Below are 27,631 nucleotides of genomic sequence, written 5' to 3'. Positions count from 1 at the left end.
CAGAGGGAGCACGGCCCTATGGACACCTTGATTTTGGACTTCTGGCCTCAGGAGTGTGAGAGAAGAGATTCTGTTGTTTTAAGGCACCCGGTTCGTGATGATTTGTTAAGGCAGCCCTGGGAAACGAATAGTGTAGGGGCCACACTAGAGCCCCACCTCGGTCCGTGGGAGGCCCGGCATGGGTGCTGGTGTCTGAAGCCAGAGATGGGTTGGTGGCCAGGAGAAAACCAGGGGCCCCAGAAGGGTGGGGGAGGTGTCAGGGCCGCCCTTGTGTTCTGTTACATCCCAGTATTGACTCTCATGTGCTCGTCTGACCTACTTCATTTATTTGCCTGCTGAAACCGTGGGTTGATTGCTTGCGGCAATCGTTTTGCTTTTTGTTTGTTTGTTTTTACCTTGGAGGTTTTTAATGATTTGGAGGGCTTTTTCTTTTTTAATTATAAAAGTAACACCTGCTTACTAAAGAAATTTTGGAAAACAGGAAAAAGATAAAACAAGGGGGTGAAATCTTACCCGCGACCAACACAGCCATTGTCAGCATTTTGGTGTATTTCCTCTGGCCTTGTGATTGTTTTTATTTTTTTGTTTCTGACGCCTAAGTTATTTTACAGAGTTGCAGACATGCTGTTTGTAAAATTTGGTTTCGTGGTTTTTAAAATAATAATTTAAAATTTTGTTATATTGAATACATGCAAAAAACATATATAACATGTAAACAATGCAGCATAATAATAAAATGCTCCCCCATTACCTGTCGCACAGCTACACGACCGAACTGACCCAGCCACTGCAGCCGCTTCCTCTCCTGGAATCCAAACTCTAGAAGGAATCACTTTCTGGAATGCCGTGGGCATCATTTCCTCCCTCTTTTAAGGCAGGTTGTCCGCATCTGTATACTTTTCCCAACAACACATGTTTAGTTCTGTCTGATTTTGAGAATTATTAAAATGTCAGCATCCTTTGCGACCTTCTGTGACTCAGGTCTGTGTCTAAGATCTCGCTGTTCATTTCTTGTGACTCTGCCGTGAGGTACCCCAAGCTGTAACTATTCCCCAGATTGTCCATCCATGTTGCTGGCAGTCGCCATTTGGTGTGTATTCGGGGATTTTCTCTATGACAATTCTTGCGCCCATCTTTGGTGCAGGGAGAGAATCCCTCTGGGATGTGTGTGCTCAACTTCAGAAGATGCACCCGTGTTTTACACCGGCAATGGGCTGGCTTACACTTGCCCCCACCAGGATTGTGTGAGTTCTGTCCTGCTATTTTCAGTTCATGTCCTATTGTAAATTCTTCCCGTGTCTTCTTAATGGCCATCATTTTTAATGCCTACTTAATATCCTATTGGGTAGATATATGACATTTCACTTGACCATGCACCTTTCATGGACATTGAGTTGTTTCCAATTTTCTGCTCATCCTATGAGAAACCTGCCTGGGTTTGGTGCTGGTACACAAATAGGATTATTCCTCCAGTGGGTTCCCAGAAACAGAATCAAAGAGGGGAACATTTTCAATTCTTGAAACATGTTGCCAATTATTGCTTTAAAAGCTTGAGCCTTGGTTGTGGAGAAATTCACAGATGTGCACAAAGGTGTAAATATTTGTATACACACAGAGGTTCCACGTGTGCAAAGGTCTGATGTGTAATTTTGTGCATGCACAAAGGTTTAATGCATACACACGCACACACACTGAAGTTCAGTGTGATATTGTTTATTTTACAAAAAAATAGAAACAGGAACCATCCCCCAAGTTTTTGTCTATAGGGAATGTTTAAATAAATACACAGAACCTGAAGCAGCCCTTAAAAAGAGGTGCAGCCGATCCGACGTACTGACAGGACAGAGGCCATGAATATGGTAACTGAGAAAGAGCCAGCTGTAATAGTATTGACAGCATGATCCTATTTCTGCTTTAACGCATGTGCCTGTGTGTGCACGTGTGTGTGTGCACACGTAGAACAGCCGCACTGGTACCTGGAGTTACGATGGAGGGGTGGGGTTGAGTCTGGGCTGAGGCTGGTGAAGGAACAAGAGACTTTACAGTTTTGCTTTACACGCCTCCGAGTGTCTGAATTTGTAACAAGCACATTCCTTTTCCTATGAAAGAAGGGCTCATGGAGAGGGTAGAGATTTGACTGTTCACCCCGCCTGGGGCAGGAGGAGGTGCCGGCTTCATGGTACACCTCCCAAAATTGGCTTCCACCCCTTTGGAAGTAAATCATTGCTGATCCAAGGGCTAAAAACCATGCTCATTTGCATTTCTTTATGACTGAGGATTTTGAATATATTTCTGTATGTTTATTCATGTTTCTTCTTTTGTGAAGTATGTGTAATTGGCCCATTTATCTCCTGGGGTCTTTGATTTTATAGAAGAGTGCATCCAAGAGACAAAGCCCTCATCTGAGGGTCTCCCGAAACCTCCCGCCAGTACCACCCTTTGGGGATTATTTACATGGAGACCAGGAGGCAGGGAGATACACCATCTCCCTCGGACCCGCCACCCGTGATGTTTGGTGTCCCTTGTACCCTGTAAACCAACTCCAAGGACAGACAGTTGCTTGGCAGTTGAGGCCGACAGCCAGCCTCGGGGTCCGGCTGAGTCAGGCTGCTGGAGGCTGGCTGTGCCACCCTGAGAAGCAGAGCTACCTAAGCCCATCCTCCCCAGGTTGGTGAACAGCATTTTGCTCTAAGAAGATTCTGTCAGCCAGCGTCCCAATCCTGGTTTGCCTTAAATGCCCTGAGCCAAGCAAACCATGGCTCGATGCCAAAGGATGATGTTGGTCAATGTGAAACCAGGCCCAGGGGACAAAGAAACAAGAATGGTGTGTAAGGGGCGTCATAGGGGAGGGAGGAAAAGGATCCAAAGCAAGTTCTGTTTCAACATCACTCATGGGATGTGGTGCTCTATACAGAATTCAGGTTTGTGGGGTCAACCATGTGGATGGAATTTAAGTGAACGTAAGTGGATAGCCAGCACCCCATCCAAGAATGCAAGCGATTTTTTATTTATTGTCATTATTATTTGCGGTTTGGGGTTAGGAGTGGTAGAGAATGGCAACCAACATCCCCTCCAGGGCCCCCCAGCACCCAGGGCCCAGTTGCTGACCCCTACCCTCAATACCAGCAGCTCTGAGTCAGCTCTGGTATGGGGTTCCCGAGTCACTCATGGCTCCCCTTCCGGCCTGCAAGGACTGAGGGCGCCGGGCCGTGCACGGGAGGGCACGGCAGGGCTGTCCCTGGGCCATCACTCTGAGTGTCCCAGATGGCATGTCGGGGAGAGCCTTTAAGGACTGGCTGTCTCTGCTACTGGGGCTCCTGAATTGTCCACGGGAACCCAGACTGGCTGAAAATGGGAAGGAGCCACAGGGAGGGTGCAAGGCCCAAAGCTCAGAATCCAGAAGGTTCTGGCTCCCAGCTCTGCCCTCCCTCCCACCAGCTGTGCTTCTCAGCTCCTCCCTCAGTGTTTCTTGTTAGGAAAATGAAACGATTGGCCTCCTGACCTTTGAGGTGCTTCTGTGACCACATGCTCTTTCTCTGGACAGACCTTGCTTACCCTGACCCATGACGCAGCACTGCAACCCCCCACTGCCCTTCCCCCAGAAGCCTCTTTCGGGAGGGACAGTCCAGCCCGACAGGTGGAGTCCACTGACTCACGGGATGGCCAAGCAGACCTTGCCGTGAAGCTGAGAGAGAAGGCGAACTTGGGCTGAAAGCCTGAAAAAGAGTTCATGAAATTTAATCAGATGCCTAAGGGGAACACCTAAATTTAGTCAACTTATTATTAGTATTCATTCCATTTTTAAATTGCCTAGGGGAACGTCACTGAAAAAGTTGGGAAACCACCAGCCTGGATGATGATGATTCTGTTCTGCAGACCTGGGGGACCTGCTAGGGGACTGCAGGGGTCCTGACCTACTGCACAGCCACCACCCCCAGCACCCACACTGTGAGCCACTTTTCTGGGTGCAGGGGTACATGACCCAGAGGGTCTGGGCGGAGTGGGTGCCCACAGTGGGGTCAGGCAAGCCTTCCTGTATTTGGTCATAACAGACGCATACGGACTCACATCGACCTAGGCCTCATCAGCCCTAGGCTCTGGCCAATGGAGCCCCCCTGCCCACCCATAGCAAGGCCCCTGGTCAGCGAACCCCTAGGCCCCCAAGAGTCTGCTTCTCGTTACTGCGTCTTTGGCCTCCACCTCTGCTGGTTCTGCAGTCTAGGGCGGGCTTTTTGGAGGAGGAGCATAGAGTCCCTTCCCACTCTAGGAAGGCCCGAGTGACTTGGGGCCCAATAGATGGTAGGTGACTTTTCGGGGCTGATGGCTGATTTCAGGAATTTTTGCAGAAAAATCATGCAAGATTAACGTGGTGCCTTTTTAAAATTAAAAAAAATTTTTAATTGACATATAGTTAATTTATAATATTGTGTTAGTTTCAGGTATACAGCATAGTGATTCGTGATTCAGTATTTTTGCAGATTATACTCCATTATAGGTTATTACAAGATAATGTGTATAATTCCCTGTGCTATGCAATATATCCTTATTGCTTATCTATTTTATATATAGTAGTTTGTATATGTTAATCCCATGCCCCTTTTTTGTCCCTTCCCCTTTCCCTTTCCCCTTTGGTGACCACAAGTTTGTTTTCCATATCTGTGAGTCTGTTTCTGTTTTGCATATACATTCATTTGCATTATTTTTTAGATTCCACATATAAGTGATAACATAGAGCATTTGTCTTTCTCTGACTTATTTCACTAGGCATAATATTCTCTAGGTCCATCCACGCAGCTGCAAATGGCAGAATTTCATTTTTATGGCTGAGTAATATTCCACTGTATATATATACCACATATTCTTAATCCAATCGTCTGTTGATGGGCACTTGGATTGCTTCCATGTCTTGGCTATTGTAAATAGTGCTGCTATGAACATTGGGGTGCATGTATCTTTTCAAATTAGAGTTTTGTCTGGATATATGCCCAGGAGTGGGATTGCTGGATCATATGGTAATTCTATTTTTAGTTTTTTAAGGTACCTCTGTACTGTTTTCCATAGTGGCTGCACCAATTTACAAGGTGCCTTTTTTTTTTTTTTTTTTTTTTTTGCCTTACGCGGGCCTCTTGCTGTTATGGCCTCTCCCATTGTGGAGCACAGGCTCCGAATGCGCAGGCTCAGCGGCCATGGCTCACAGGCCCAGCCGCTCCGCGGCATGCGGGATCTTCCCGGACCGGGGCACGAACCCGTGTCCCCTGCATCGGCAGGCGGACTGTCAACCACTGTGCCACCAGGGAAGCCCTACAAGGTGCCTTTTTATGGCATTAAATTACCTGACCTGCGAGGTTCTTTCTACCCCCAGCCAGCACTTAGATTACAGTTGAATGTTGGTCCCACAGAAAGGACACAGGAACATTTTCACACCCGGGTGTTTGTGACAACCTGTGTTCCCTCTCCTGTCCTCCCTGCCCTCCCCCGTCTTCCTTGAATATCACCTTGTTGGTTTGGGCTGGTGTAGTAGCTTCATTTTGAAAGGGTCACGTGACTGGCCGTGGACTAGGCTGGGCTTGATGCTGGGGACACCCCCACCTGTGAGTGTGCATTATTTGCTTGTCTCTGCAGCTCAGGGCGTTGCCTGAGTGGCCCTCACGGGCCGTGCCTTGGTCAGGGTCTGGCTCTTGCCAGAACTTGTGTCACTCATAGTTTTCTCGGTCTTACAGAACTTCCAAGGTGCAACCATGAATGGGCTGAGCACATGCGGCTAATACGAGCACTTTGGTTTAGAAATGTCTTATTTTCTTACCCATATTAAGTTCCTGTAAAATCTGGAGGAAACGTGTGACTCTGCTTTTCATTCTTTTTGTGTTTAGAAAGCTCTCGCTGCTGTTGTCTTCTCAGTGAAGTCTGTCTCAAGGATGGAGTCAGCCGGGAATGAAGCAGAACAATTGCTTCTCAGAAGCCTAGCTCGGAAGCAGCTAGGAGGGGTCTCTAGGCTGCTTGGGCTATTAATTATTTTGCTTTATTTATTAGATGTACCCAGCATCCCTTAGCCTCCAAGCATATTTGCAAATGCCTTAAGGGAAAAAGAAAAACAAATGATTCCTGCCATCAGAGTCTCCAGCCCATAATGAATGATACCATATAATAAAGTTAAGTGGGAAAAGACCCACACAGCATCCCATGTACATCCTGAGTCTACCTGTGTAACAATCATACATGCATATGATACATGGATACTCAGAAACCCTCGAAAGCAGTCGGGTTGGTTAAGTGAAATTTTTCTTAATTTTACTTAGAAATCTGACAATGTCATTTTATATGACTCAGAAAAAAATTAAAATAAAAACAGCTCCCTGAGGACTAGTGCGTTTTCCCCTCCTATCTGCCAGCATCACTCCCCGCCGCTGCCAAAGGAAGAGAGGCCTAGCCTGGTTATCTTTTCCTAAATTGTGTTGGTAATAAACCTGCGTAACATGTCTGCTCTCCTCCTCCCCGTGATTTACACCTTTCATAATTAGCCCTGTGCGGCATCAGGGACGCCCAGCAGAGTTAATCGCCAGAGCTCAGCCGCTGCCCTCCCAGCTCCCAGCAGAGCCGAGCTCTCGGCGCCAAGAGCTGTGATTTAAGCCAGGCCCCGCCCGTCCATCCTGCGGCTCTCAAGTCCCTCTGGACGGGAAAGCCAAGTTGGTCTCAGGTGTGGCTGGTGACACCCTGAGCTCAGCCACGGCAGGTTCTGGGGGCTGGAATAACAAGATGCAGGGCTTCTACTCTGATAACTTCCCATTTCCACTTGTGTCAGAAATGACCCCTTGAGCCCAGTAGAACCGAGATCCCTTGGTGATCTTCAGCACCAAGGTCTCTGAAAAGCTTGGGAAGGGAAGTCGCCACAATCGCTAAGGTTTAGAGCTCTGGCCAGCTGTTCCGGAAATGACATTGATTGACTGTCTTCTGGGTGCACAGGGGGGCTGAGGTCTGCCAGCAAACCCCAGAGCAGGGCCCCACAGTCTCCGTGGTCAGCGGAAACCAGGCAGAGTCCAGCCCAGGGGGTACATTCAGCCGCCACTACGTGTGTGTGCTCGTGTGTTTGTGTGACGTGCGTGATGTTAATTATGGCAGAGGTGCCTACACTTTTGCTTGCAACAGTCAGTTTCGTATGCATTTTCCAAACTGCCAGAATTTGAGAACCTAACAGGGTCTCAGAGATCAGAATCCAGCCACTGTCACCTCCATTTTACAGATCTAAAAATTAAGATGAGAAAAGTGAAACTTCCTTTGTCATCCAACCGCACCCTCCTCTTCCATGCCAGGCCCCTGTGGGGCAAAGGTTACAAAGACGGCTAAGACACCATCCCTGCTGGGAAGCCCTGTGCCATCAGGGGTGGCACAGAGGCCGGGGAAGGGCTCACAGCTGGGGGGATGAGGGGTCAGGGAAGGTGGGCTCCCTGTCAGTGATGGAGGGCAGCTGCCCCATACCCGCCCTTCCTGCTCCATCCTGTCCTCCTGGTTAACAGAGCCCTGGGGAGTCCCCCAGGGTCAAGTACAGGGAACACAGATGGGACAATCTCTCCCTGAAGTCCTCACTCACGGAGGGCTCGGCCACACTCCAGAGGATGAGGAGCAGAGAGGTGCAGGGGACATTAGGGGACGGGGGAGGGGTGCAAAAGCCAGGGACTCAGGTATGGGACTGGGGTTGGGAACAGCAAGCACTCTGGAGCCTGAATTTGCAAGGAGGAGATAGGGCTGACTGGGGCTTTGGAAGGCAAAGGACGTCCCACTCCGGACTGACCTCCCAACAGCCACAGACAGCTGGCAGGACGGCAGAGCTGCACCTGACAAGCAGGCAGGTAGAACAGCAGTGTCCACTCACTGTTATCTCAGTCCCTCAGCCCTGTCCCTGTGCTTCCCCCCTCCCATCTCCCCATTTTACAGCTGAGAAGGCCAGGGCCCAGCAGAGGTAGGTAACTGACCTAAGGCTAGATAAGGAGCCAAGCCAGGATTGGTCCCAAGTCTTCCAGGCTCCACGCTGTGCAAAGGGAGGATTTCCCATCCGGTTTGTCTTTGGCAGGAAGGATGTAGGCACACCCCAAACATGCCTGATGGCCTGACGTGGCCGTTCGTGTTTCAGTATTTAAACACACACGTGTGTGCATGCTGCCGTGACGTGTCCTCAAGCATCCTTTTCTCTTTAGAACTCTTCTTCCTGTATTTTTAGTTGGCTGCTTGTCAGTCAGACAACATTTGGAAGCCCTATGTGAGAAAAGCTGTAAAATTGGTACATGATAGAGGATAAAGAGATGCTTTCCCCTGCTGTACAAGAGATAATTTAGTGTAGTGGTCAGGGCACAGCGTGGCCTTGAGCAATGACTGGGCCTCTCTGGGTCTCAGTTGTCACATCTGAAAAGTGGGCGTGCTAGTAGAGATGCGGTGGGGATGCCGTATAAACCTTTAGGACTTAAACTGCTCTGTATGTGTTGGTTCTTATTTTATCCTGTCCTTTCGGCTTTGTCTGGGCAAGGTACAGTTAGTGAGGTCAAGATCACAGGTTGACCTGTGTGTAGACTAGTTAGTTTTGCAGGAACAAAACAGAACTCAGAAATGCCCAGCGTTGTGAGGCCGGCATCTTGTACTGGCCTGCATGATGTCCACGCCCTGGCTGGCCTCCTGGCCTACGAATGGGTGGAGGCTGTGGGAGTGCAGGACGTTGGCCCTCATGACCAAGCCAGTCGCCCTCAAGGCCACTGTTGCCCTGATGCTTAGCCAGAGGCTTAGCCAGGTCTTTGCAGAGCCCCGTCCAATCCACAGTGGCTTTGAAACAGCCCCTCCCTCTCCAGGTCCAAAGTGGCACTCAAGCTCCACGTGCATGGGCAGAGGCAGGCTTCTCCAGAAACTGCATCTGTGCTGAGAGCTTTGGGAACAGAGTTCCTGGGCCGCCAGTGGTAAGTTGGGGTGGTTGGGGGCCTGAAGCTATGAATGGTTGGTGACACGCAGACCGGGTTGGTGGCAGACTGGGGTAAAAGTGATCTTTGTCTTCCCCAGTCAGGGTGGACTTGTTGTGGCCATGGCTCTCTGAATACCCATGCCTATGTCATTGATCCCTTAAAATCAGGAGCCTGGGGCTCCCAGAACATCCTGATTGCCCAGGCTTCCTTCTTCTAAGCAATCTTTTTGTGTAACGATCAAGGAATCTTCATAAGGGCTTGTAGAGCACCTGGCTGGTTCAGGGCAGCCCTTCAAGTAGGCTCCATAGGAGGCGAGAGTTCTGAGAAAACCTCACAGCCAGCAGGGCCAAGCGTGTGACTCTGCCAGGTGGGCGCGGCAGCAATGCCAGCTGGCCGAGCGCTCCCACCGGGTGGATTACACAAGATCCAGTTGTTTGTTCTTCCTTGAACCCCTCAGGTGGATTTCTTGACATAGATTTTACCAAGCGGGAAGACAAAAAACAAAACAAAAAACTCTTCCCCGAAACCCAAAGCCCTGCTTGGGGGAGGGAATGCTGCCCAGACTAGGGGGCCTTTCTGAGTCCTTTTTTGTTTAAACCAATGTTGGTTTCTTGTTTTAATTTTTATTTATTGATTTATTAGTCTATTTATTTATTTATTTCTGGCCGCTCTGCACGGCTTGCGGGATCTCAGTTCCCTGATCAGGGATTGAACCAGGACCACAGAAGTGAAAGCCTGGAATCCTAACTACTAGGCCACCAGGGAACTCCCACTGGGTCTTTGTGGGCCTTGCTTTCTCTCAGGGTCCCCTGAGGACAGAGCACTTCACGTTGTGAAGCAGTGGAACAGCCCGGCTTCTCCCAGGGTTCACTTTTTTTAAAAAATTTGTATTGGTGTATAGCTGCTTTACAATGTTGTGTTAGTTTCTTCTGTACAGCAAAGTGAATCGGCTCTATGTATACATATATCCCCTCTTTTTTGGATTTCCTTCCCATGTAGGTCACTGCAGAGCACTGAGTAGAGTTCCCCATGCTTTACAGTAGGTTCTCATTAGTTATCTATTTTATACGTAGTATCAATAGTGTATATATGTCAATCCCCATCTCCCAGTTCATCCCACTCCCCCCTCCCAGGGGTCACTTTAACATAGAAGAAGTGGATGTGGGGCAGCCTGCCAGGTACAGTGTGGAGGTCACCACCACCAACCAGGCCAGAGATGGAGGCAGGATAGGAATTTGACAGGGAGATGCCACACACAGTCACTTTGGAAGCAAGATGGCCAGCCTTCTACCCACTCTTTCAATATTCTTGGACTTATTCCACAGACTCTTCAAAGTGCTCAAGATAATGCAGCTCCGTGGCAGGGCTTCCTTCCTTCCCACCCGTTGGTCTGTGTAGCCTCCGCATGGGTCAGGGGCTGGCCAGTCCTACAGCTGATCCGGCATGGGCATCCTGCCTGAGTGAGCCAGGGAGAGATAGGAAAGATGAGAAAATATATTTTGGAGTGGAGGAAACTGAGAAATTCTAAATCAGTAACCCATTGACGTTTTTTAGTATTATCATTGGGATAAAATACAGTTTACCATCTCATCCTTTTTTTTTTTTTTTTTTTGTGGTACGCGGACCTCTCACCGTAGTGGCCTCTCCCGTTTTGGAGCACAGGCTCCGGACGCACAGGCTCAGCGGCCATGGCTCACGGGCCCAGCTGCTCCGCGGCATGCAGGATCCTCCCAGACCGGGACACGAACCCGCGTCCCCTGCATTGGCAGGTGGACTCTCAACCACTGCGCCACCAGGGAAGCCCCATCTCATCCATTTTTAAGTGTACAGTTTGTAATGTTAAGTACGTTCACACTGTTGTGCAACTGTCACCACCACCCATCTCTAGAACTCTTTTATCTTGTAAAACTGAAGCTCTATTCATTAAACTCTAACTCCCCATGCTCTCTCCCCCAGCATCCCGTAATCTACTGTCTGTCTCTATGAATTTCACTATTCCAGGCACCTCATATAAGTGAAATCCTACAGTATGTGTCATTTTGCGGCTGGCTTACCTCACTGAGCAGAATGTCTTCAAAGTTCATTCATATTGTAGCCTGTGTCAGGATTTCTTTCCTTTTTCAGATGGAATACTATTCCATTGTATGTATAGACCACATTTTGTTTATCCATTCATCTGTCGATGGACACTTATTTTGTTTCCATGTATTTTAGAGAAATGGCTATTGTGAATAATGCTGTTATGAACATCGGTTTGCAAATATCTGTTTGAGTCCCTGCCTTCAATTCTTTGGGACAACCTGATTAAAAAATCAATACCAGGGCCCTTCTGAGAATGACTCCAGCCAGCCCTCTGGCTTCCTTATCATTCCTTCCGCACATGCCCTGCGCCTGCCTAGGCTCTTCCTTCCACCCAGAGACTCTCAGGACCAGCCCTCGTGCCACCTCCTCTGGGACGGAGCCTTTCCAGGGGCCACACCCCCTTCCCTGAGTGATGTTTTTCTCTGACACCTCCCAGCGCTTTGTGCTTCAATGACAGCAGCACCTGGTCCATGTGCTGTCATCATCCACTTACCCATGATCCTCAGCTTAGCTTTCCTGTGAGATCCCCATCCTCTGGTGAGCAGGGAACCGGCTTCCTCAAGTCCTCCTTGAATGAAGTCAAGTGTTATAGAGGAGAGTGATTGATTCACTTTAATGAGTCAAACTGAATAAAAGTTTAGACTGTTCTATTTTAATTGTGCCTCAGCCATTATTCTAAAATGGTTTCTACAAGCTACCTTCAGATGCATGAACACACGAAGCAAGGCTTGGGAGAAGAATCACCAAGCTGCTGATGAGGATGGCTTCTTGGGGGGCACACTGGACAGAGTGGGGAGGTGTCAGAAGGGGCGCTTCCACTGCTGATTTTGCACACTTTAGTATATTTTGAATTTTTTAACCACAAAAATGAATTTATTTATTACTTGCAAAAGTTAAGCAATAAAAAATGCAAGGAGTATATTCCAATGTAAAATTATTTACAATATGAGATCATTTCCATTCCTTCACTAGGAGGAAAGTTAAACTCAACAATGTAAGAGCAAAATGAACTTCTGTTCCCAGGGTTGGTGCCATTTCCCCTGTAGGACACACCTAGTGATGGGTGCCTTTTGCCAGCATGTGTTGCTTATTTGACCTATTAATGCTCTCTGCGCTCTTTGCTTTACTGGCTCTTCTCCCCACCTCAGGCCTCACCCAGGCTTCCTGAGACCACCCTCAAGAGTGTCTGCTCCCAGCCCCTTGGCCTCCCACCTCCGTGCCCATGTCCCCATGACATAGTCATTCCCTTATGTGTCTGCTCTCCGTTCTCCACCAGAATGAAAGTCCACATGTGTGGGGACGGCATCCAGCTGTCCCCAGAACACGGAGGCACTGAGAACTTTGTGTTGAATAAACAAGTATTGACTGAGGTCATGCTTTGTGCCTTTGCCAGGAGATATGCAGGCTGAATCAGACAGGGGAGTGTGGGGACACAGTGACTTCTTTTTATTGAGATATCATTCACATGACGTAAAACTCACCCTTTATTTATTTTTTAAAAGTATTTTATTGCAGTATATTTTACATGAATTGAAACAGAGATCTTTATTGATTTTTTCTTTGCCACGTGGCATGCGTGATCTTAGTTCCCTGACCAGGGATCAAACCCGTGTCCCCTGCAGTGGAAGCACAGAGTCTTAATTACTGGACCGCCAGGGAAGTCCCCAAACTCACCCTTTAAAAGTGTACAATGCAACGGCATTTAGTACATTCACAAAGTTGTACCATCCCCACAATCTAATTCCAGAATATTTTCATCACTCCAGAATAGAAACTTCATACCCATCGCAGTTAAAACCCACTCCTCCCTCCCCTAGCCCTTAGCAACCACTAATCTGCTTTCTGTCTCTATGGTTTACCTGCTCTGGACATTTCATATAGATGGAGTCATACAGTATGTGTGTGGCCTTTTGTGACTGGTTTCTCTCACTTAGTACGTTTTCAGGATTCCTCTGTGTTATAGCATGTATCAGTACTTCACTAATTTTCTGGCTGAATAACATTCCATTGTATGGATATACTTCATTTTGTTTATCCATTTCTCAGCTGATGGATATTTGTGTCATTTCCCCTTTGGAGCTATTATGAATAATGTTGCTATGAACATTAATTCATATACAAGTTTTTGTGTGGATATATATTTTCAATTTTTTTGAGTGTATACGTAGGAGTGGAACTGCTGGGTCATATATGGTAACTCGATATTTAACTTTTGAGAAACTTCCAAATTGTTTTCCACAGTAGCTGCACTATTTTTTATTCCCATTGCAATGTATAACGGTTCAAATTTCTCCACAACATCACCAACACTTACATTTTCTATCTTTGGTTTTTACTGTAACCATCCTAGTAGATGTGAAACGGTATTTCATTGTACTTTTGATTTGCATTTCCCTAATGGCTAATGATGTTGGGCATCTTTTCGTGTGCTTATTGGCCATTTGTATATCTTCTTTTTTAATTAATTTATTTATTTATTTTGGGCTGCGCTGGGTCTTCATTGCTGCGCGCGGGCTTTCTCTAGTTACGGCGAGCGGGGGCTACTCTTAGCTGTGGTGAGCGGGCTGTAGGCGCGCGGGCTTCAGTAGTTGTGGTGCACGGGCTCAGTAGTCGTGGCTCACGGGCTCTAGAGCACAGGCTCAGTTGTTGTGATGCATGGGCTTAGCTGCCCAGCGGCATGTGGGATCTTCCTGGACCAGGGCTCGAACCCTTGTCCCCTGCATTGGCAGGTGGATTCTTAACCTCTGTGCCACCAGGGAAATCCTGTATATTTTCATTGGAGAAACATCTATTTAGATAGATCTATTGTTTAATTGGGTCAGTTGTCTTTTTGTTGTGTTCTAATTTTTTTATATATATATATATTCTGAGTACTAGTTCTTTATCAAATATGTGATTTCAAATATTTTCTCCCATTCTGTGGATTTGTCTTTTCACTTTCTTCATAGTTTCCTTTGAAGCACAAAAGTCTTTAATTCTAATGAAGTCCAATTTATCTATGTTTTCTTGGGTTGCTTGTGCTTTTGATGTCATTGAAGAAACCACTGCCTAATCCAAGGTCATGAAGATTTATGCCTGTGTTTTTTCTAAGAGTTTTATAGTTTTAGCTCTTACATTTAGGTCTTTGATCCATTCTGAGTTAATTTTTGTATATGGTATGATGTAAGGGTCCAAATTCATTCTTTTGCCCATAGATATCCAGTTGTCCCAGCACCAGTTGTTGAAGACTATTCTTTCTCCCACTGAGTTGTTTTGGCACCCTTGTTGAAAACCAATTGACCATCAATGTATGGGTTTATTTCTAGATCATCTGTTCTATTCCATTGATCAATACGTCTGTCCTTATGGCAGTACCACTTTATAGTGTGTTTTGGAGTTGAAAAGTGTGAGTCCTCCAACTTTGTTCTTCCTTTTCAATATTGTTTTGGCTATTCTGGGTCCCTTGCATTTCCATAATATTTTTGGATCAGCTTGTCAATAACTCCAAAAAAGGCAACTAGGATTTTGATAGGGATTGTGTTGAATCTATGGATCAATTTGGGGAGTACTGCCAGCTTAGCAGTATTAAGTCTTTCAATCCATAAGCACGGGATGACTTTCCATTTGTTTAGGTCTTCTTTAATTTGCTTCAACAATGTTTTTGCAGTTGTTGTTGTGCAACTCTTTTTTTTTTTTTTGGTGGTACGCGGGCCTCTCACTGTTGTGGCCTCTCCCGTTGTGGAGCACAGGCTCCGGACGCGCAGGCTCAGCGGCCATGGCTTACGGGCCCAGCCGCTCTGCGGCATGTGGTATCCTCCCGGACGGGGACACAAACCTGCGTCCCCTGCATCGGCAGGCGGACTCTCAACCACTGCACCACCAGGGAAGCCCGGAATTGTTTTCTTAATTTTGTTTTTGGATTGTTTGTTGCTAGTGTATAGAAATGCAATTAATTTTTGTAAACTGATCCTGTATGCTTCAACTTTGCTGAATTCATGTATTAGTTCTAACAGGTTTGTGTGTGTGTGTGTGTGTCTCTTAATTCCTAAGGATATTCTATATGCAAGATCATATCGTCTGCAAACAGATAATTTTACTTCTTTCTTTCAGTCTGGATTCTTTTTTGTTCATTTGTTTTTCCTTGCCTAATTGCTCTGAGTAGAACCTCCAGTAGAATAGAAGTGGTGAGAGCAGACATCCTTGTCTTGTTCCTGATCTTAGGGGGGAAAGCTTTCAGTCTTTCACCATAGAGTATGTTGTTAGCTGTGGGTTTTTATAGATGCCCTTTATTAGATTGAGGAAGTTCCTTTCTATTTTTAGTTTGGTAAGTGTTTTCATCATGAAAGGTGTTGGATTTTTGTCAAATGTTTTTTCTGCAGCTATTGAGATGATTATGTGGCTTTTGTTCTTTATTTTATTAATCTGGTATATTATATTGATTGATCTTCATATGTTGAACCACCCTTGCACTCCTGGCATAAATCCCACTTGGTCATGGTGTATGATCCCTTTTATATGTTGTTGGATTTTGTTTGCTAGTATTTTGTTGAGAATTTTGTGTCTCTATCACGAGGGATATTCATTAGGGCGTAGAATGTTATGTTCTCGTGATGTCTTTGTCTGGTTTGGGCATCAGCAAGTGACTTAATACAAAATCCAAAGCAAAACACACAAAAGAGAAGGATAAAATTCTAAGGATTTTGCAAGAAATAAAGGAAAATCAGCATATATTGGGTACCTGTGACACACCAGATACTCTGCTTAGCAGCTTCCCTGAGGTCAAAGGAAAACAACACAGACAAACTGGGTCTTGGAGAGTGAAAAGAACAGGAATAGAGACAGGAGAGCAGGCAACCCAGAGGGAGGGACCCAAGGAGGCAAATGCACGGAGAGAGGGCCTTATGGGGTGGAAAGACGTGAGTTGTCCAGTTTGCCTAAGATATAGTGGGAACATGCAAAGGGGTATAACTTGGTTGAATAATGTCCCCCTAAATCCATGTCCACCTCGAGCCTCAAAATTCCACTTTATTTAAAAAGAGGGTCTTTGCAAATGTAATTAGTTATGATGAGGCCAATCTGGATTAGGGTGCGCCCTAATCCAATGACTGGTGTCCTTATAAGAAGAGAAAACAGAGACACAGAGACCCACACACAGAAGGAAGAAGGCCATGTGAAGACAGAGGTGGAGACTGGAGTGTTGTATCACAGGAGTACCCAACCCCTGGGCCACAGACTGCTATTGGTCTACAGCCTGTTAGGAACCCGACCGCACAGCAGGAGGTGAGCAGATAGTGAGCGAGCAAAGCTTCATCTGCTGCTCCCCATCACTCGCATTACTGCCTGAGCCATCCCCCCACTACCAACAACCCCCCCACACCTTCCGTGGAAAAATTGTCTTCCACGAAACCGGTCCCTGGTACCAAAAAGGTTGGGGACCGCTGATGTACCACATGCCAAGGAAAGCCAAGGATTCCACCAAAAGCTGGAAGAGGCGGGGAAGGATCCTCCCCTAGACCTTCACAGGGAGCTTGGCCCTGCTGACACCTTGATTTTGGACTTGGGGTCTCCAGAACTGGGAGAGATAAATTTCTATTGCTCAAAGCCATACAGTGTGATGCAGTAATACAAGGAGGAACAGGCAAAGATAAGCTGAGGTTAACTTGTGGAGTGTATCACGTGCCAGGCTGAGGACTGGGGCTTTACTGGCAGACAAAACCTGACTGCTGACGGTTTCAGATCCAGGAGCATGGGGCAATGGGGAGCAGTAGGTATGTTTTTCAGGGGCATTCTTTAAGAGATGCTTTTTAAAATAGAATTTTGTTTTCCTCTGTATCTTCCTTTTTTTCCTTTTAAGTCATTGCCATTGTCTCTGGAAGTCACACACCATAGGAGTCAGGAGTTTGAGCTTTGGATGAGCCACACCTGGCCCATCCCTGCTCTGCCATTTACCATCTGTGAAATTTGAGGGTGATGTTCCTGGCCTCAGTCTATTTAGCTATAAAATGGGGTTAATAATATCTCCTTCATAGTGTTGGTATGAGAAAGTCTTTAAAGCAATCAGCAGAGCTCCTGGCACATAGGAAACCTCAAATAAGGGGTAACTGTGATGATAATTGGTCCTTGATACCTCACTTTTTCTTTTCTTTTTGAAATTATCCTTATTGGTTTTGCAATATAAAAGCTAATATGGACTTCTTGTTTAAAAAAAGATAGAAGATTAGCTTATTGTTTCTGATTATCAAAATAATACATTATTCCTTTTAGAAAATGTGTAAGATAAAGAACAAGATGAAAATAAACTATAATGCCATCTAGAGATGATCTTTATTGTCATTTTGGTGTCGTTTTCTACTCATATATTTATGTAGATTTAAAATATTTATAAATATACATTATATACAAAACCATATTGTATCATTTCATATAATTTTTCATCCTACTTTCTTCATTCAACATAATAGCATTTTCTTTGGTCATTAAATACTTTTATAAAACGTTTTATAGTAGCTTAATGGCATTGTATCATATGCATGTGCTACAATATATTAAAATATCCCTTATTGCTAGAAATTAGGTAATAATACTGAGTTGAATATTGGTATTTTTTACAACTTTATTGAAGTATAATTGAGGTACAATAAATTGCATATATTTAAAGTGCACAATTTGCTGAGTTTTGACATATGTACACTGGTGAAACCATCACCACAATCAAGATAATGAACATCCATCACCCCCCAATTTCCTGTGTCCCTTTGTAACCCATGCCTCCCTCTAGCCCCTACCTCAAAAATGACTTATCTGCTTTCTATCACTGCAGATTAGCTTGCGTTTCCTAGAACTTTATATATACGGAACGCCTGCAGTATGTGTTTGTTTGTTTGTTTGTTTTGTTCTGGCTTCTTTCACTCAGCATAGTGATTTTCTGATATATCCACATTGTTGTGAATATCAGCAGTTCATTCACTTTTATTGCTGAGTCTGATCCCGTTGCATGTATATATCATGATTTGTTTATCCATTCACCTGATGATAGACACCGGGTTGTTTCCAGTTCTTAGCTATTACAAATAGAGCTGCTACAAACATTGTGTAGATGTCTTGCATATGGACATAATGTTTGGATTTCTCTTGGTAAATACCTGGGAGTGTAATGGCTGGGTCATATGGTAGGTGTGTGTTTAACTTTTTAAGAAACCGCCAAACTGTTTCCCAGAGTGGTTGTACCACTTTACATTCCCATCAGCAGTGTGTTCCAGTTCCTCCCTATCCTCGTTAGCACTTGGTATAGTCAGTCTTCTAAATTTTAGCCATTCTCACAGGTGTGTAGGGGTATCTCATTGTGGTTTTTTTTTTTTTTCTCATTGTGGTTTTAATTTGCACTTCCCTGATTACTAATGATGCTGAATATCTTTTCGTGTATAGTCTAGTTTTTCTCACTTAACATAATACATTTCAGATTCATCCATGTTGTGTGTATCAGTGGTTTCTTCATTTTTATTGCTTAAGAGTATTCCACTGTATAGTTGTACTGCTGTTTGCTTATCCATTCAGCAGTTGAAAGAAATACCTGTTGATTCTTGCTTTTGCAATTATGAAAAAACTGCTATAAACGTTCATACACCAATCTGTGTGTGAACACTTTTCATTTCTCTTGGATTGAGATTGATAGGTTGTATGGTAAGTGTATGTTTGACTTTCTTTATAAGATACCACCAGACTATTTTCCAGAGTGGCTCTTTCATTTTCTATTCCCACCAGCAAAGTATGAGAGTTCCAGTTGCTCTGCATCCTGGCCAGCACTCTGTAACAGCAGTTTTCATATGTTTGTTTTTTAATCATTCTAATAGGTGTGTAGTGTGTCACATTGTATCTCCTTATATCACATTGTGGTTTCCGTTTCCATTTCTCTCACATGATCAATGATGTCATATGCTTATTTGGTGAAGTCTTTTCAAATCTTTTGGCAATTTTAAAATTGTGTTGTTTGTTTTGTTACTGAGCTTTGAGGGTTCTTTTTATATTCTGGATACAAATCCTTTATCAGATATGTGTTTTACAAATATCTTTTCCCAGTCTGTGGCTTGTCTCTTTATTTTCTTAATAGTGTCTTTCAAAGAGCAGAAGTTTTTCATTTTAATGAAGTCTGATTTATCACTTGTTTTCTTTTATAGATCATGCTTTTGGTATCACATCTAAGAAATATTTATCTAACAACACTGTTGAGTTTTAAGAGTTCCTCATGCATATTCTGGATACAAGTCTTTCACTGGATATATGTATTATGAATATTTTCTCCCAGGCTGTGGGATGCATTTTTATTTTCTTTAATGATGTATTTTGAAGAAAAGAGTTTTCAATTATCTAATTTATTAATTATTTATTTTATGTTTTGTGCTTTTTGTTTTCTAAGAAAACTTGGCCTATTCTAAGGTTGCAAAAGTATTCTTTTATGGATTCTTCTAGAAGTTTTAAAGTTTTAGGTATCACATCTAGGTCTGTGATCTATTTTGAGTTAATTTTTGTGTATGAAATGAAAAAAGGGTTGATGTTAATTTTTTTTATACAGATATCCAGTTGATCTAACACCATCAGTTGAAAAGCTATTCTTTCTCCATTGAATTGTCTTTGCATCTTTGTCGATAATTAACTGATCATATTTGCCTATTTCTGGGCTCTATTTTGTTCCATTAATTTAAAAGTTTGCTCTTTAAGCAATACCAGACTGCCTTGATTGTTGTAGGTTTATAATAAGTCCTCCAACTTTCTTCTTCTTTTATTTATATTTGCTTTGGTTATTCTAGGTCTTTTGCATTTCCATATGAATTTTAGAGTCTGTTTGTCAATTTCTACCCAGAAAATTCTGCTGGAGTTTTGATTGGAATTGTGTTGAATCTGTAGATCTATTTGGCAAGATTGCCATCTTAACGATGTGACTGTTTCAATCCATGATCATGGTATATATCTTCATTTATTTAGTTTTCCTTTAATTTCTCTCAGCAAGGTTTTACGTTTTTCAGTGTATAGGTCTTGAATGTCATTTGTTGGACTTATTCTAAGTATTTTTTAAATTAATTAATTAATTTTAAAATTTATTTTTGGCTGTGTTGGGTCTTCTTTGCTGCATGCGGGCTTTCTCTAGTTGTGGTAAGCGGGGACTACTCTTCGTTGTGTGGTGCGCAGGCTTCTCACTGTGGTGGATTCTCTTGCTGCGGAGCACGCGCTCTAGGCACACATGGGCTTCAGTAGATGTGGTACGTGTGCTCAGTAGTTGTGGCTTGCGGGCTCTAGGCCGCAGGCTCAGTAGTTGTGGCGCATGGGCTTAGTTGCTCCACAGCATGTGAGATCTTCCTGGACCAGGGCTCAAACCCCTGTCCCCTGCATTGGCAGGCGGATTCTTAACCACTGCGCCACCAGGGAAGTCCCTATTCTAAGTATTTTATATGGGCTTTTTGCTACTATAAGTGGAATTTTTTATTTATTACATTTTCCAATTATGTGTTACTAGTCTTTAATAATACAATTAAGTTTTCTACATTAATCTTTATTTTATAACTCTGCTAAATTCACTGATTAGTTCTAATAGTTATTTTGTAAATTCCATGGGATTTTTCATGTAAACAATTATATCATCTGCAAATGGGGACAGTTTTACTTCTTCTTTTCCAATATTTATGTGTTTCAGTTTCTCTTCTTGCCTCTTGCTGAGTGTAGAGCCTCCCAATTGTAGGCGGAAACAATTCAGTCTCCTACCGTTGAGTATGATGTGAACTGTAGAATGTCTGCAGGTGCCCTCTATCAATCTGAAGTGGTACCCTTCTATTCCTAGTTTGCTGACAGCTTTTATCCTGAATGAGCATTAGATTTTTGTCAGAGGCTGTTTCTGTGTCTATTCACATACATATTTTCTGTAGGTATCTCTGGCTGTTTTCTTAGGATCAATATCTGGAAATGAAAGTAAAGGGTCAAAATACATAAACATTTTTAAGCCTTTTGCATCCGATTTCCTAACTGCCATTGAGAGAAATCTGAACAGCATACAGTGCCCCCAGCTGTGCAAGAGTGTTTCCCCAAACCCTTACTTACACTATATTTCATAACTTTTTAATTATGCCAATTTCATAGACCTCCCCTCAAATTGTATCTTGTTTCCAGCTGCATTTATTTCATTACTCTGGACACGAAAATTTTATTGGCTAGTTGTATTTATTCTCTAGTGATTTGTTTTTTCTTGTACCTTTGCCATTTTTTCTGTTGGGCATTCATTTTTTTGAGTTTACATACTTTTTTCTGTATTAAAGATATTAATCCTTGTCGTATATATGTCCCAGTTGGTTTTTTGGCTTTTCATTTTAATAGACTTTATTTTTTAGAGCAGTTTTAGGTTCATAAAAAAATTGAGGGGAAAGTACAGAGATTTCCCATATACCCCTGCCCCTACACATGCAAAGCCTCCCCGTTACCAACATCCCCACCAGAGTGGTACAGAGTGGTACATTTGTTACATTTGTTACATTGGATGAACCTACAGTGACACATCATTATCCCCCAAAGTCCATAGTTTACATTACGATTCACTCTTGTACATTGCATGGGTTTTAAGAAATGTAATATAATGACATGTAGCCACCACTATAATGTCATACAGAGTAGTTTCATTGCCCTAAAACTTTCCTGTGCTCCACCTATTTACCGCTTCCCACTCCCCCCAGTCTCTGACAACCAGGATCTCTGACAAAAGGATAGTGATCCTTTTACTATCTACATAGTTTTGCCTTTTCTAGAATGTCATAGAGTTGGAACCATATAGTAAGTTTCCGACTCTGACTTTTCAGATTGGCTTCTTTCACTTAGTAATGCATATGGACATAATGGCTTGATAGCTCATTGCTTTTTCTCGCTGAATAATATTCCATTGCCTGGATGTACTGAAGTTTGTTTATCCATTTACCTACCAAAGGACATCTTGGTTGCTTCCAAGTTCTGGCAATTATGAGGGGCCACCAAAGGGTGGCATTATTTCCAGCCCTCCTCCCCCAGAGTCCTCCCCACCGCCACTCCACATGCACACAGCACAATTTCCGAAACCTGCACACCCTTCCCAACACGCTGTGTCCTGCTCGCCCCACAGGGCAGGCCAAGGTTTGCAGAAACCAGATCCAGGATGGACGCTTGCTCCGACAGAGTCCAGGGTAAAGGCTCCTGCTCCTCTGCTGTGGTGGAAGGACTGGGGCCCTGAGGTGAGGGAGCCCCAGAGAGAGGGCCCCCCAACACCTTCCTGCAGCAACTTGCCTCCAGGCAAAAGTCTGCTTAAACCCTTTTACAACTCCTGAGGGGGAAATTATTTGCATTAATTAATTGACTGACTAATTAATTCAAGACACTATACTTGGGACCTACAGCTGGGGTTCCATCAACTTACTGTTCAACTGAATCAAAAGGCTCAGAAGGAAGAAAAGCAAGAGCTAACTTAGAAGTTTGGATTTTTAAAAATGTTAGAGTCTGGCCGCAATGTCTCTTTGACCTTGAGAACCACAATTCAGTAATTTTGGAGGAAGGGAATTCCCTGGCAGTCCAGTGGTTAGGACTCCGCGCTTCCACTGCAGGGCGCACAGGTTAAATCCCTGGTCAGGGAACTAAGATCCTGCATGCTCCTCGTCATGACCAAAAAAACCCCAAAAAACCAAAAATAATAATTTTGGAGGTTTCTTCCTTCCTGCTCAAGCTTTTTCTGAAAACAGACACTTCTCGTATCTATCAGTTATCTATAGCCCCGTAACAAAGGACTCCAGAACTTAAAACCACCATCTTCAGTTTGCTCACAGGTCTTCCCATTGGGCCGGGCCAAGTCAGCCTGTTCTGTTGGGTGCTCTGGGGCTTCCTCAGGCAGCTGTCGGCAGCTGGGAGCTCAACCGGGTGGAGGGTCTGAAATGGTCTCTGTCCATGAGGTTCGGGGACTCTGACGCTGTCAGCTGAGTCTCTCTCTCCTTGTGATCTCTCATCACTTGTGCCTGGGCTTTCTTACATGGTGGCAGGAGTATACCAAGAGTGAGAATACAGAAGGTTCTTGAGGCCAGGCTCTGGAGCTCATAGAATGTCACTCATACCACATCCTGTTGGCCAAAGCCACTCGAAAGGCCAGCCCAGATTCAGGGGTAGGGAAACAAACACCACTCTAGGAATTTGGGGCCATATTTAATCTCCAACTCTGTGCCTGACATTGCAGGAGTTGCCAGATTGACAAAGAACACGCTTGCTATGTTTTGCTGCGGCAGAGCTGGCTTTTCTTATTCATTTCTGTTTTGCATTTTGGTGATCTTCAGAAAGAAATGCTATATTTCTTAGAGTTTAGCATCTTCTCCCTCTACCTATAAAACATTTTTAACTTATAGCATATTGGGAGTTATTGCCTTAGATAAACCATCCTTATAATTTTAATGTACCACACAATAATTTTACGAACAAGCCAAATTATATGCCACACATATGAGTATTCTTAAAACCAAATTGCTCTGCATGTGTAAAAAGATAAAAAATAAAAATTGTACATATTTCAATTTTCCCAAGATTTTATTTCCATGTTTTTCTATGACTTCAAAATTCCCAGACATTTAACACTTTCATCCCAGGCATGGGTGTTAAATCTCTGTGTTCTGTGCCAGGCTTGTGCTGAGAGCTGGGGTTGCAGAAGAGCAAACGAGATACGGCCCTCAACCCCATGGCAATGGGTCTTCAGGCAGAAACAGATGTGGCCCTAGGTGACCTAGATGACTGTACAGTCATCTGCTATGACAGGCCCTAAATAAAAGAGAACGAAGTCTCCTATCAACTTTGCTCCAGTTTGAACCGTGGAACCCCAGCTGTAGGTCCCAACATAATGTCTTGAATTAATTCATCAATCAATTAATTAATGCAAATAATTTCCCCCTCAGGAGTTGTAAAAGGGTTTAGGCAGACTTCTGCCTGGGGGCAAGTTGCTGCAGGAAGGTGTTGGGGGGCCTCTCTCCTGGGCTGCTTCCCCTCAGGACCCCAGTCCTTCCACCACAGCAGAGGAGCAGTGGCTTCGGCCAGGACTCTGCGAGAGCAAGTGTCCATCCTGGATCTGGTTTCTGCAAACCTTGGCCTGCCCTGTGGGGTGAGCAGGACGTAGCATGTTGAGAAGGGCATGCAGGTTTTGGAGGATCGTGCTATGTACGTGTGGAGTGGCGGTGGGGAGAACTGGGGGAGAGGGGCTGGAAATAATGCCACCCTTTGGTGGGCCCTCTCTGGCTGGGCTTGGAGGTGAGCCCGGATGGGCCGGCCCCGCCGGGGAAGCACGCCAAGCACATGCTCTCCGGCCACTGCGGCCTCATTGTTCAATACGCAGATTATGAAATGCTGTGTGAAGCGGCATGGTGGGGGGCTGTCTTCAGACCTGCGGCTGCCTTGTTTTGCAGACAGTCATTGCATAGTGCAGCCACTCAGGCTCCCCTCGGGAGGACAGGGAATCCCTCAGCCTTTTTGGGTCCGAGTTTGCCGTGTGGCTGCGTGCTTCAGCTTGTCTACCTACCCTCCCATCCGGCTGTCTATCTTTACCTGAGTCTGTTTCCTGGGAGAGCACAGGTGCCCCTCAGAAATGGGAGGACCTGGCTCAGCCCACTTCCTTAGGCAGGTGGGGAAGAACTGCACACCAGGCCCAGTATTGTTCTAGAAGCAGCGAAGTTTCTACAAAGGCCAGTCTTCCTCTTTGAGGAAGTTCCGAGTTAGAGGGATTGTGCTTGAACAATCCAGAGTAGCTTCATTTGGAGACCTGGTGCCCATCAGAGGAAGAGGTGCCTCAGGATTCATTGCCTCCGACACTTTTATGTTCTCGGCTGAAACAGGAAAGTGGGATAAAGTGATTGCAGTCTTACCTCTGTGGGATATCGGGGTTGGGATCCAGAACTGATGCTTGCCTTTACTCTGGCGATATTTTAGCAGTCATCTGCTAGATGTTACTATTAAATCTCAAGAGACGGCATTTAACCTGTGGTGTAGCTGAATCCGTGTAATAAAATATTTGGCAACCGAGGAGCCAAACAAAATTATTAATTTTTTAAAGAAGTAGAATAAGATAATGGGGTTGTATTGCTGAACTTTGAACTTAGAAGCAGTTAAATACACTGGTGAAGGTGTGGGCCACAAAGCTTGGGTTCAAATTCCAGCTCTACCACCTGCTAGCTGTGTGACCTTAGACAAGTTACTTAACCTTTCTGAGCCTCAATTCCTGTTTTGTACAATGGTGGTAATAATCACCCATTTCCTAGGATTTATTGTGAAGCTTATATGTGATAAAAAGCACATGAAAAGTGGTTAACACAGAGCTAAGTGTTTACTATTAGTATTAACAGTATTATAACCCAAATGCTTCCTTATGGAACCACTATTTTTTCAGGAAAATACTGAACCAATCTGAACCCAAAAGGAAGCCCCACACTGTCTAAAATGGTCACAAAACAGCTTCTTTCAGTAAGCCCTGAAAACCAGGGTGCCCAGCACTGAGCACTGTTCATTCTACACGAAGCCATGTTATTATCTTCACTGTGCAAAAGAGGAAACAAAGGCTCAGAGAGGCTTGGTAACTTGCCCAAGGTCCCATAGCAAGGGCTCAAACCCAGTCAGTAGGACCTCATCTGCCATTATGACAACCTAATATCTCTGTTGAGGTGGAACAAAATTTGATCACAAAAATGCTTTCCCATCCACATTAAAGTGTAATTGGGCAAGACCTATGATAGGATTCATTCGTTCGTTCATTCATGGGTGTCCGTGGACAGCCTCTATGTGCCCAGCGTGTTCAGCTATATCTCTGAGTGTGCATGCACGTTGAAATGGTTTCCCCAGCCCTCCCTGCCCTTCCCCCATGGCTGCACAACAGAGAAACGTGTGGCCCTAACATGACTTGCTCCACCAGCTCCCCCTCCAGCGTGGACGCCCACCTGCAGTTCCCGGACAGCAGTGGCCTCCTGCAGCCCCCGCGCTGGGACGAGCCGCAGCGGGCCTGCGCCTTGGAGCAGATCTGCGGTGTGTTCCGAGTGGACTTGGGTCACATGCGCTCCCTCCGCCTCTTCTTCAGGTGAGGCCCTCTTGGCCATGTCCTGGAAGCTGCCTGTGTGCCGTGTCCTGGGGGGCCATGCTTGGGTCCAGCACCCCTGCATCCCCAAACATCTGCTTCCCAACATCACTAGTCTCGTCAGCAGTGCCCCCTACGGCTGCCCCACAGGAGCTGGGTCTGGGTAGCTCCCAAACTCTTTCCTCTGCTTTCAGGGTGATGGTAAGCAGATGTTGCTTGGAGCTCTGGTTTGGGGAAAGACAACGAACCAGGGCTACACAGAGAGCAGTTGCTGCAGGCTGCCCCCGGTCACCCACCCAGAGGCCCAGCTCGGAAGAGGCCATGGCTTTCTAGAGGGAGGCACGCTTTCCTTCATTATGGGGAGCCATCCCTTTTAGTTCCCTGCCTAACGGCCACCTCATGTCTCTCTTCCTGAAAGGCAGGGTGGCCCAGCCGCAGGAAAGCACCAACCAAGACTGGTGCTTAGAAGAAGCAGGCATGTCTCTGTGGGAGTTCCCAGACCCAGAGCCACATCCCGCCTTTCATGGAAGGGAAGCCAAGTTTGGGTGATGGCCCTGAGGCATGTGTTGTGAATTTCCCCGGAGGATTCTCCCAGAGTGCCTTCCATGACGGATGGGGAAGGCTGCTGGAGGGGCATCCCTTAGCGCTGCCCCATCTGGGTTCAAAACCTGATTCCCCGTCAGGGCATCCACCCCCAGGACCTCCAGAGAGAAGGGAGGATATGACCTGGCAGGCAAGGGTGGGGACAGAAGGCTGCTCTGGCAGGTCTCCCGGGAGTGAGGACAATACAACCTGGGGTCTCCCAGGAAGGGAGCTGCTTTGCCTTCTTCAGCAAAGGGGTGATGGCTTCTGTTGGGGCATAATTCTGTCCCCTTGCCGCCAGCAGCCAAACTCCACGGGGACTTTCTGTTTCCTGCCTCTGAGGTTGGCAATAGGGGCCTCTGATTATACTTGGAAATAAAAACCCATGTTTACATATTCATGGGTCTGTTCTCTTCCACCCTCCGATGGCCACTCAGCGATGAGGCCTGCACCAGCGGCCAGCTGGTCGTCGCCAGCCGGGAAAGCCAGTACAAGGTGTTCCACTTCCACCACGGTGGCCTGGACAAGCTGCCCGACGTGCTTCAGCAATGGAAATACTGCGCAGAGACGCACCTCAAAGACCAGGTAGCCCGGAGGAGGGTTGGGGACTGCCCCCAGGGAGGCCCTGCACCACCCCTGGAGGCACCTGGCTGCTGAGACACCCCCCCTCCCATTCCCCCCTCCCCTCCAACGGGGGCCCAGGACATTGGTTCTCTCCCCCGGAGACCCAGGCCTCACCGGTGTGACCCGTGGTCGCTGGGGGCCTACAGAGCAGCAATTTGGGATTTGAAACATGTGCCCAGGCTTCTTGTAAAGGCAGTACTCCGCACTTGAAAAATCATGTTTTGACAAGGCTTCCTGCCATATTTTGCTCAATCTACATACAAATGTAATAAGAGCTCTTTAATTATCTGGTTAAGATACTGTATGTGCTTATTAGAAACGGGCTGACTTTAAA

General features: G+C 45.4%; 1 protein-coding gene across 1 annotated transcript in view; it reads left to right on the top strand.

Moving 5' to 3' along the window:
- The window catches only part of TBC1D16 (TBC1 domain family member 16), a 79,623-nt gene that overhangs the window by 42,134 nt on the left and 9,858 nt on the right, over positions 1–27,631 (top strand). The window contains exons 4-5 of the mRNA XM_033438670.2: positions 25,933–26,094; positions 27,111–27,258. Coding sequence (XP_033294561.1) covers positions 25,933–26,094; positions 27,111–27,258 — 310 coding nt within the window. The remainder of the gene's footprint in view (positions 1–25,932; positions 26,095–27,110; positions 27,259–27,631) is intronic.

The sequence above is a fragment of the Orcinus orca genome, chromosome 19 (genome assembly GCF_937001465.1).
Source record: "Orcinus orca chromosome 19, mOrcOrc1.1, whole genome shotgun sequence".
Lineage (NCBI taxonomy): Eukaryota > Metazoa > Chordata > Mammalia > Artiodactyla > Delphinidae > Orcinus > Orcinus orca.
This window is presented reverse-complemented; position numbering and strand designations above follow the sequence as displayed.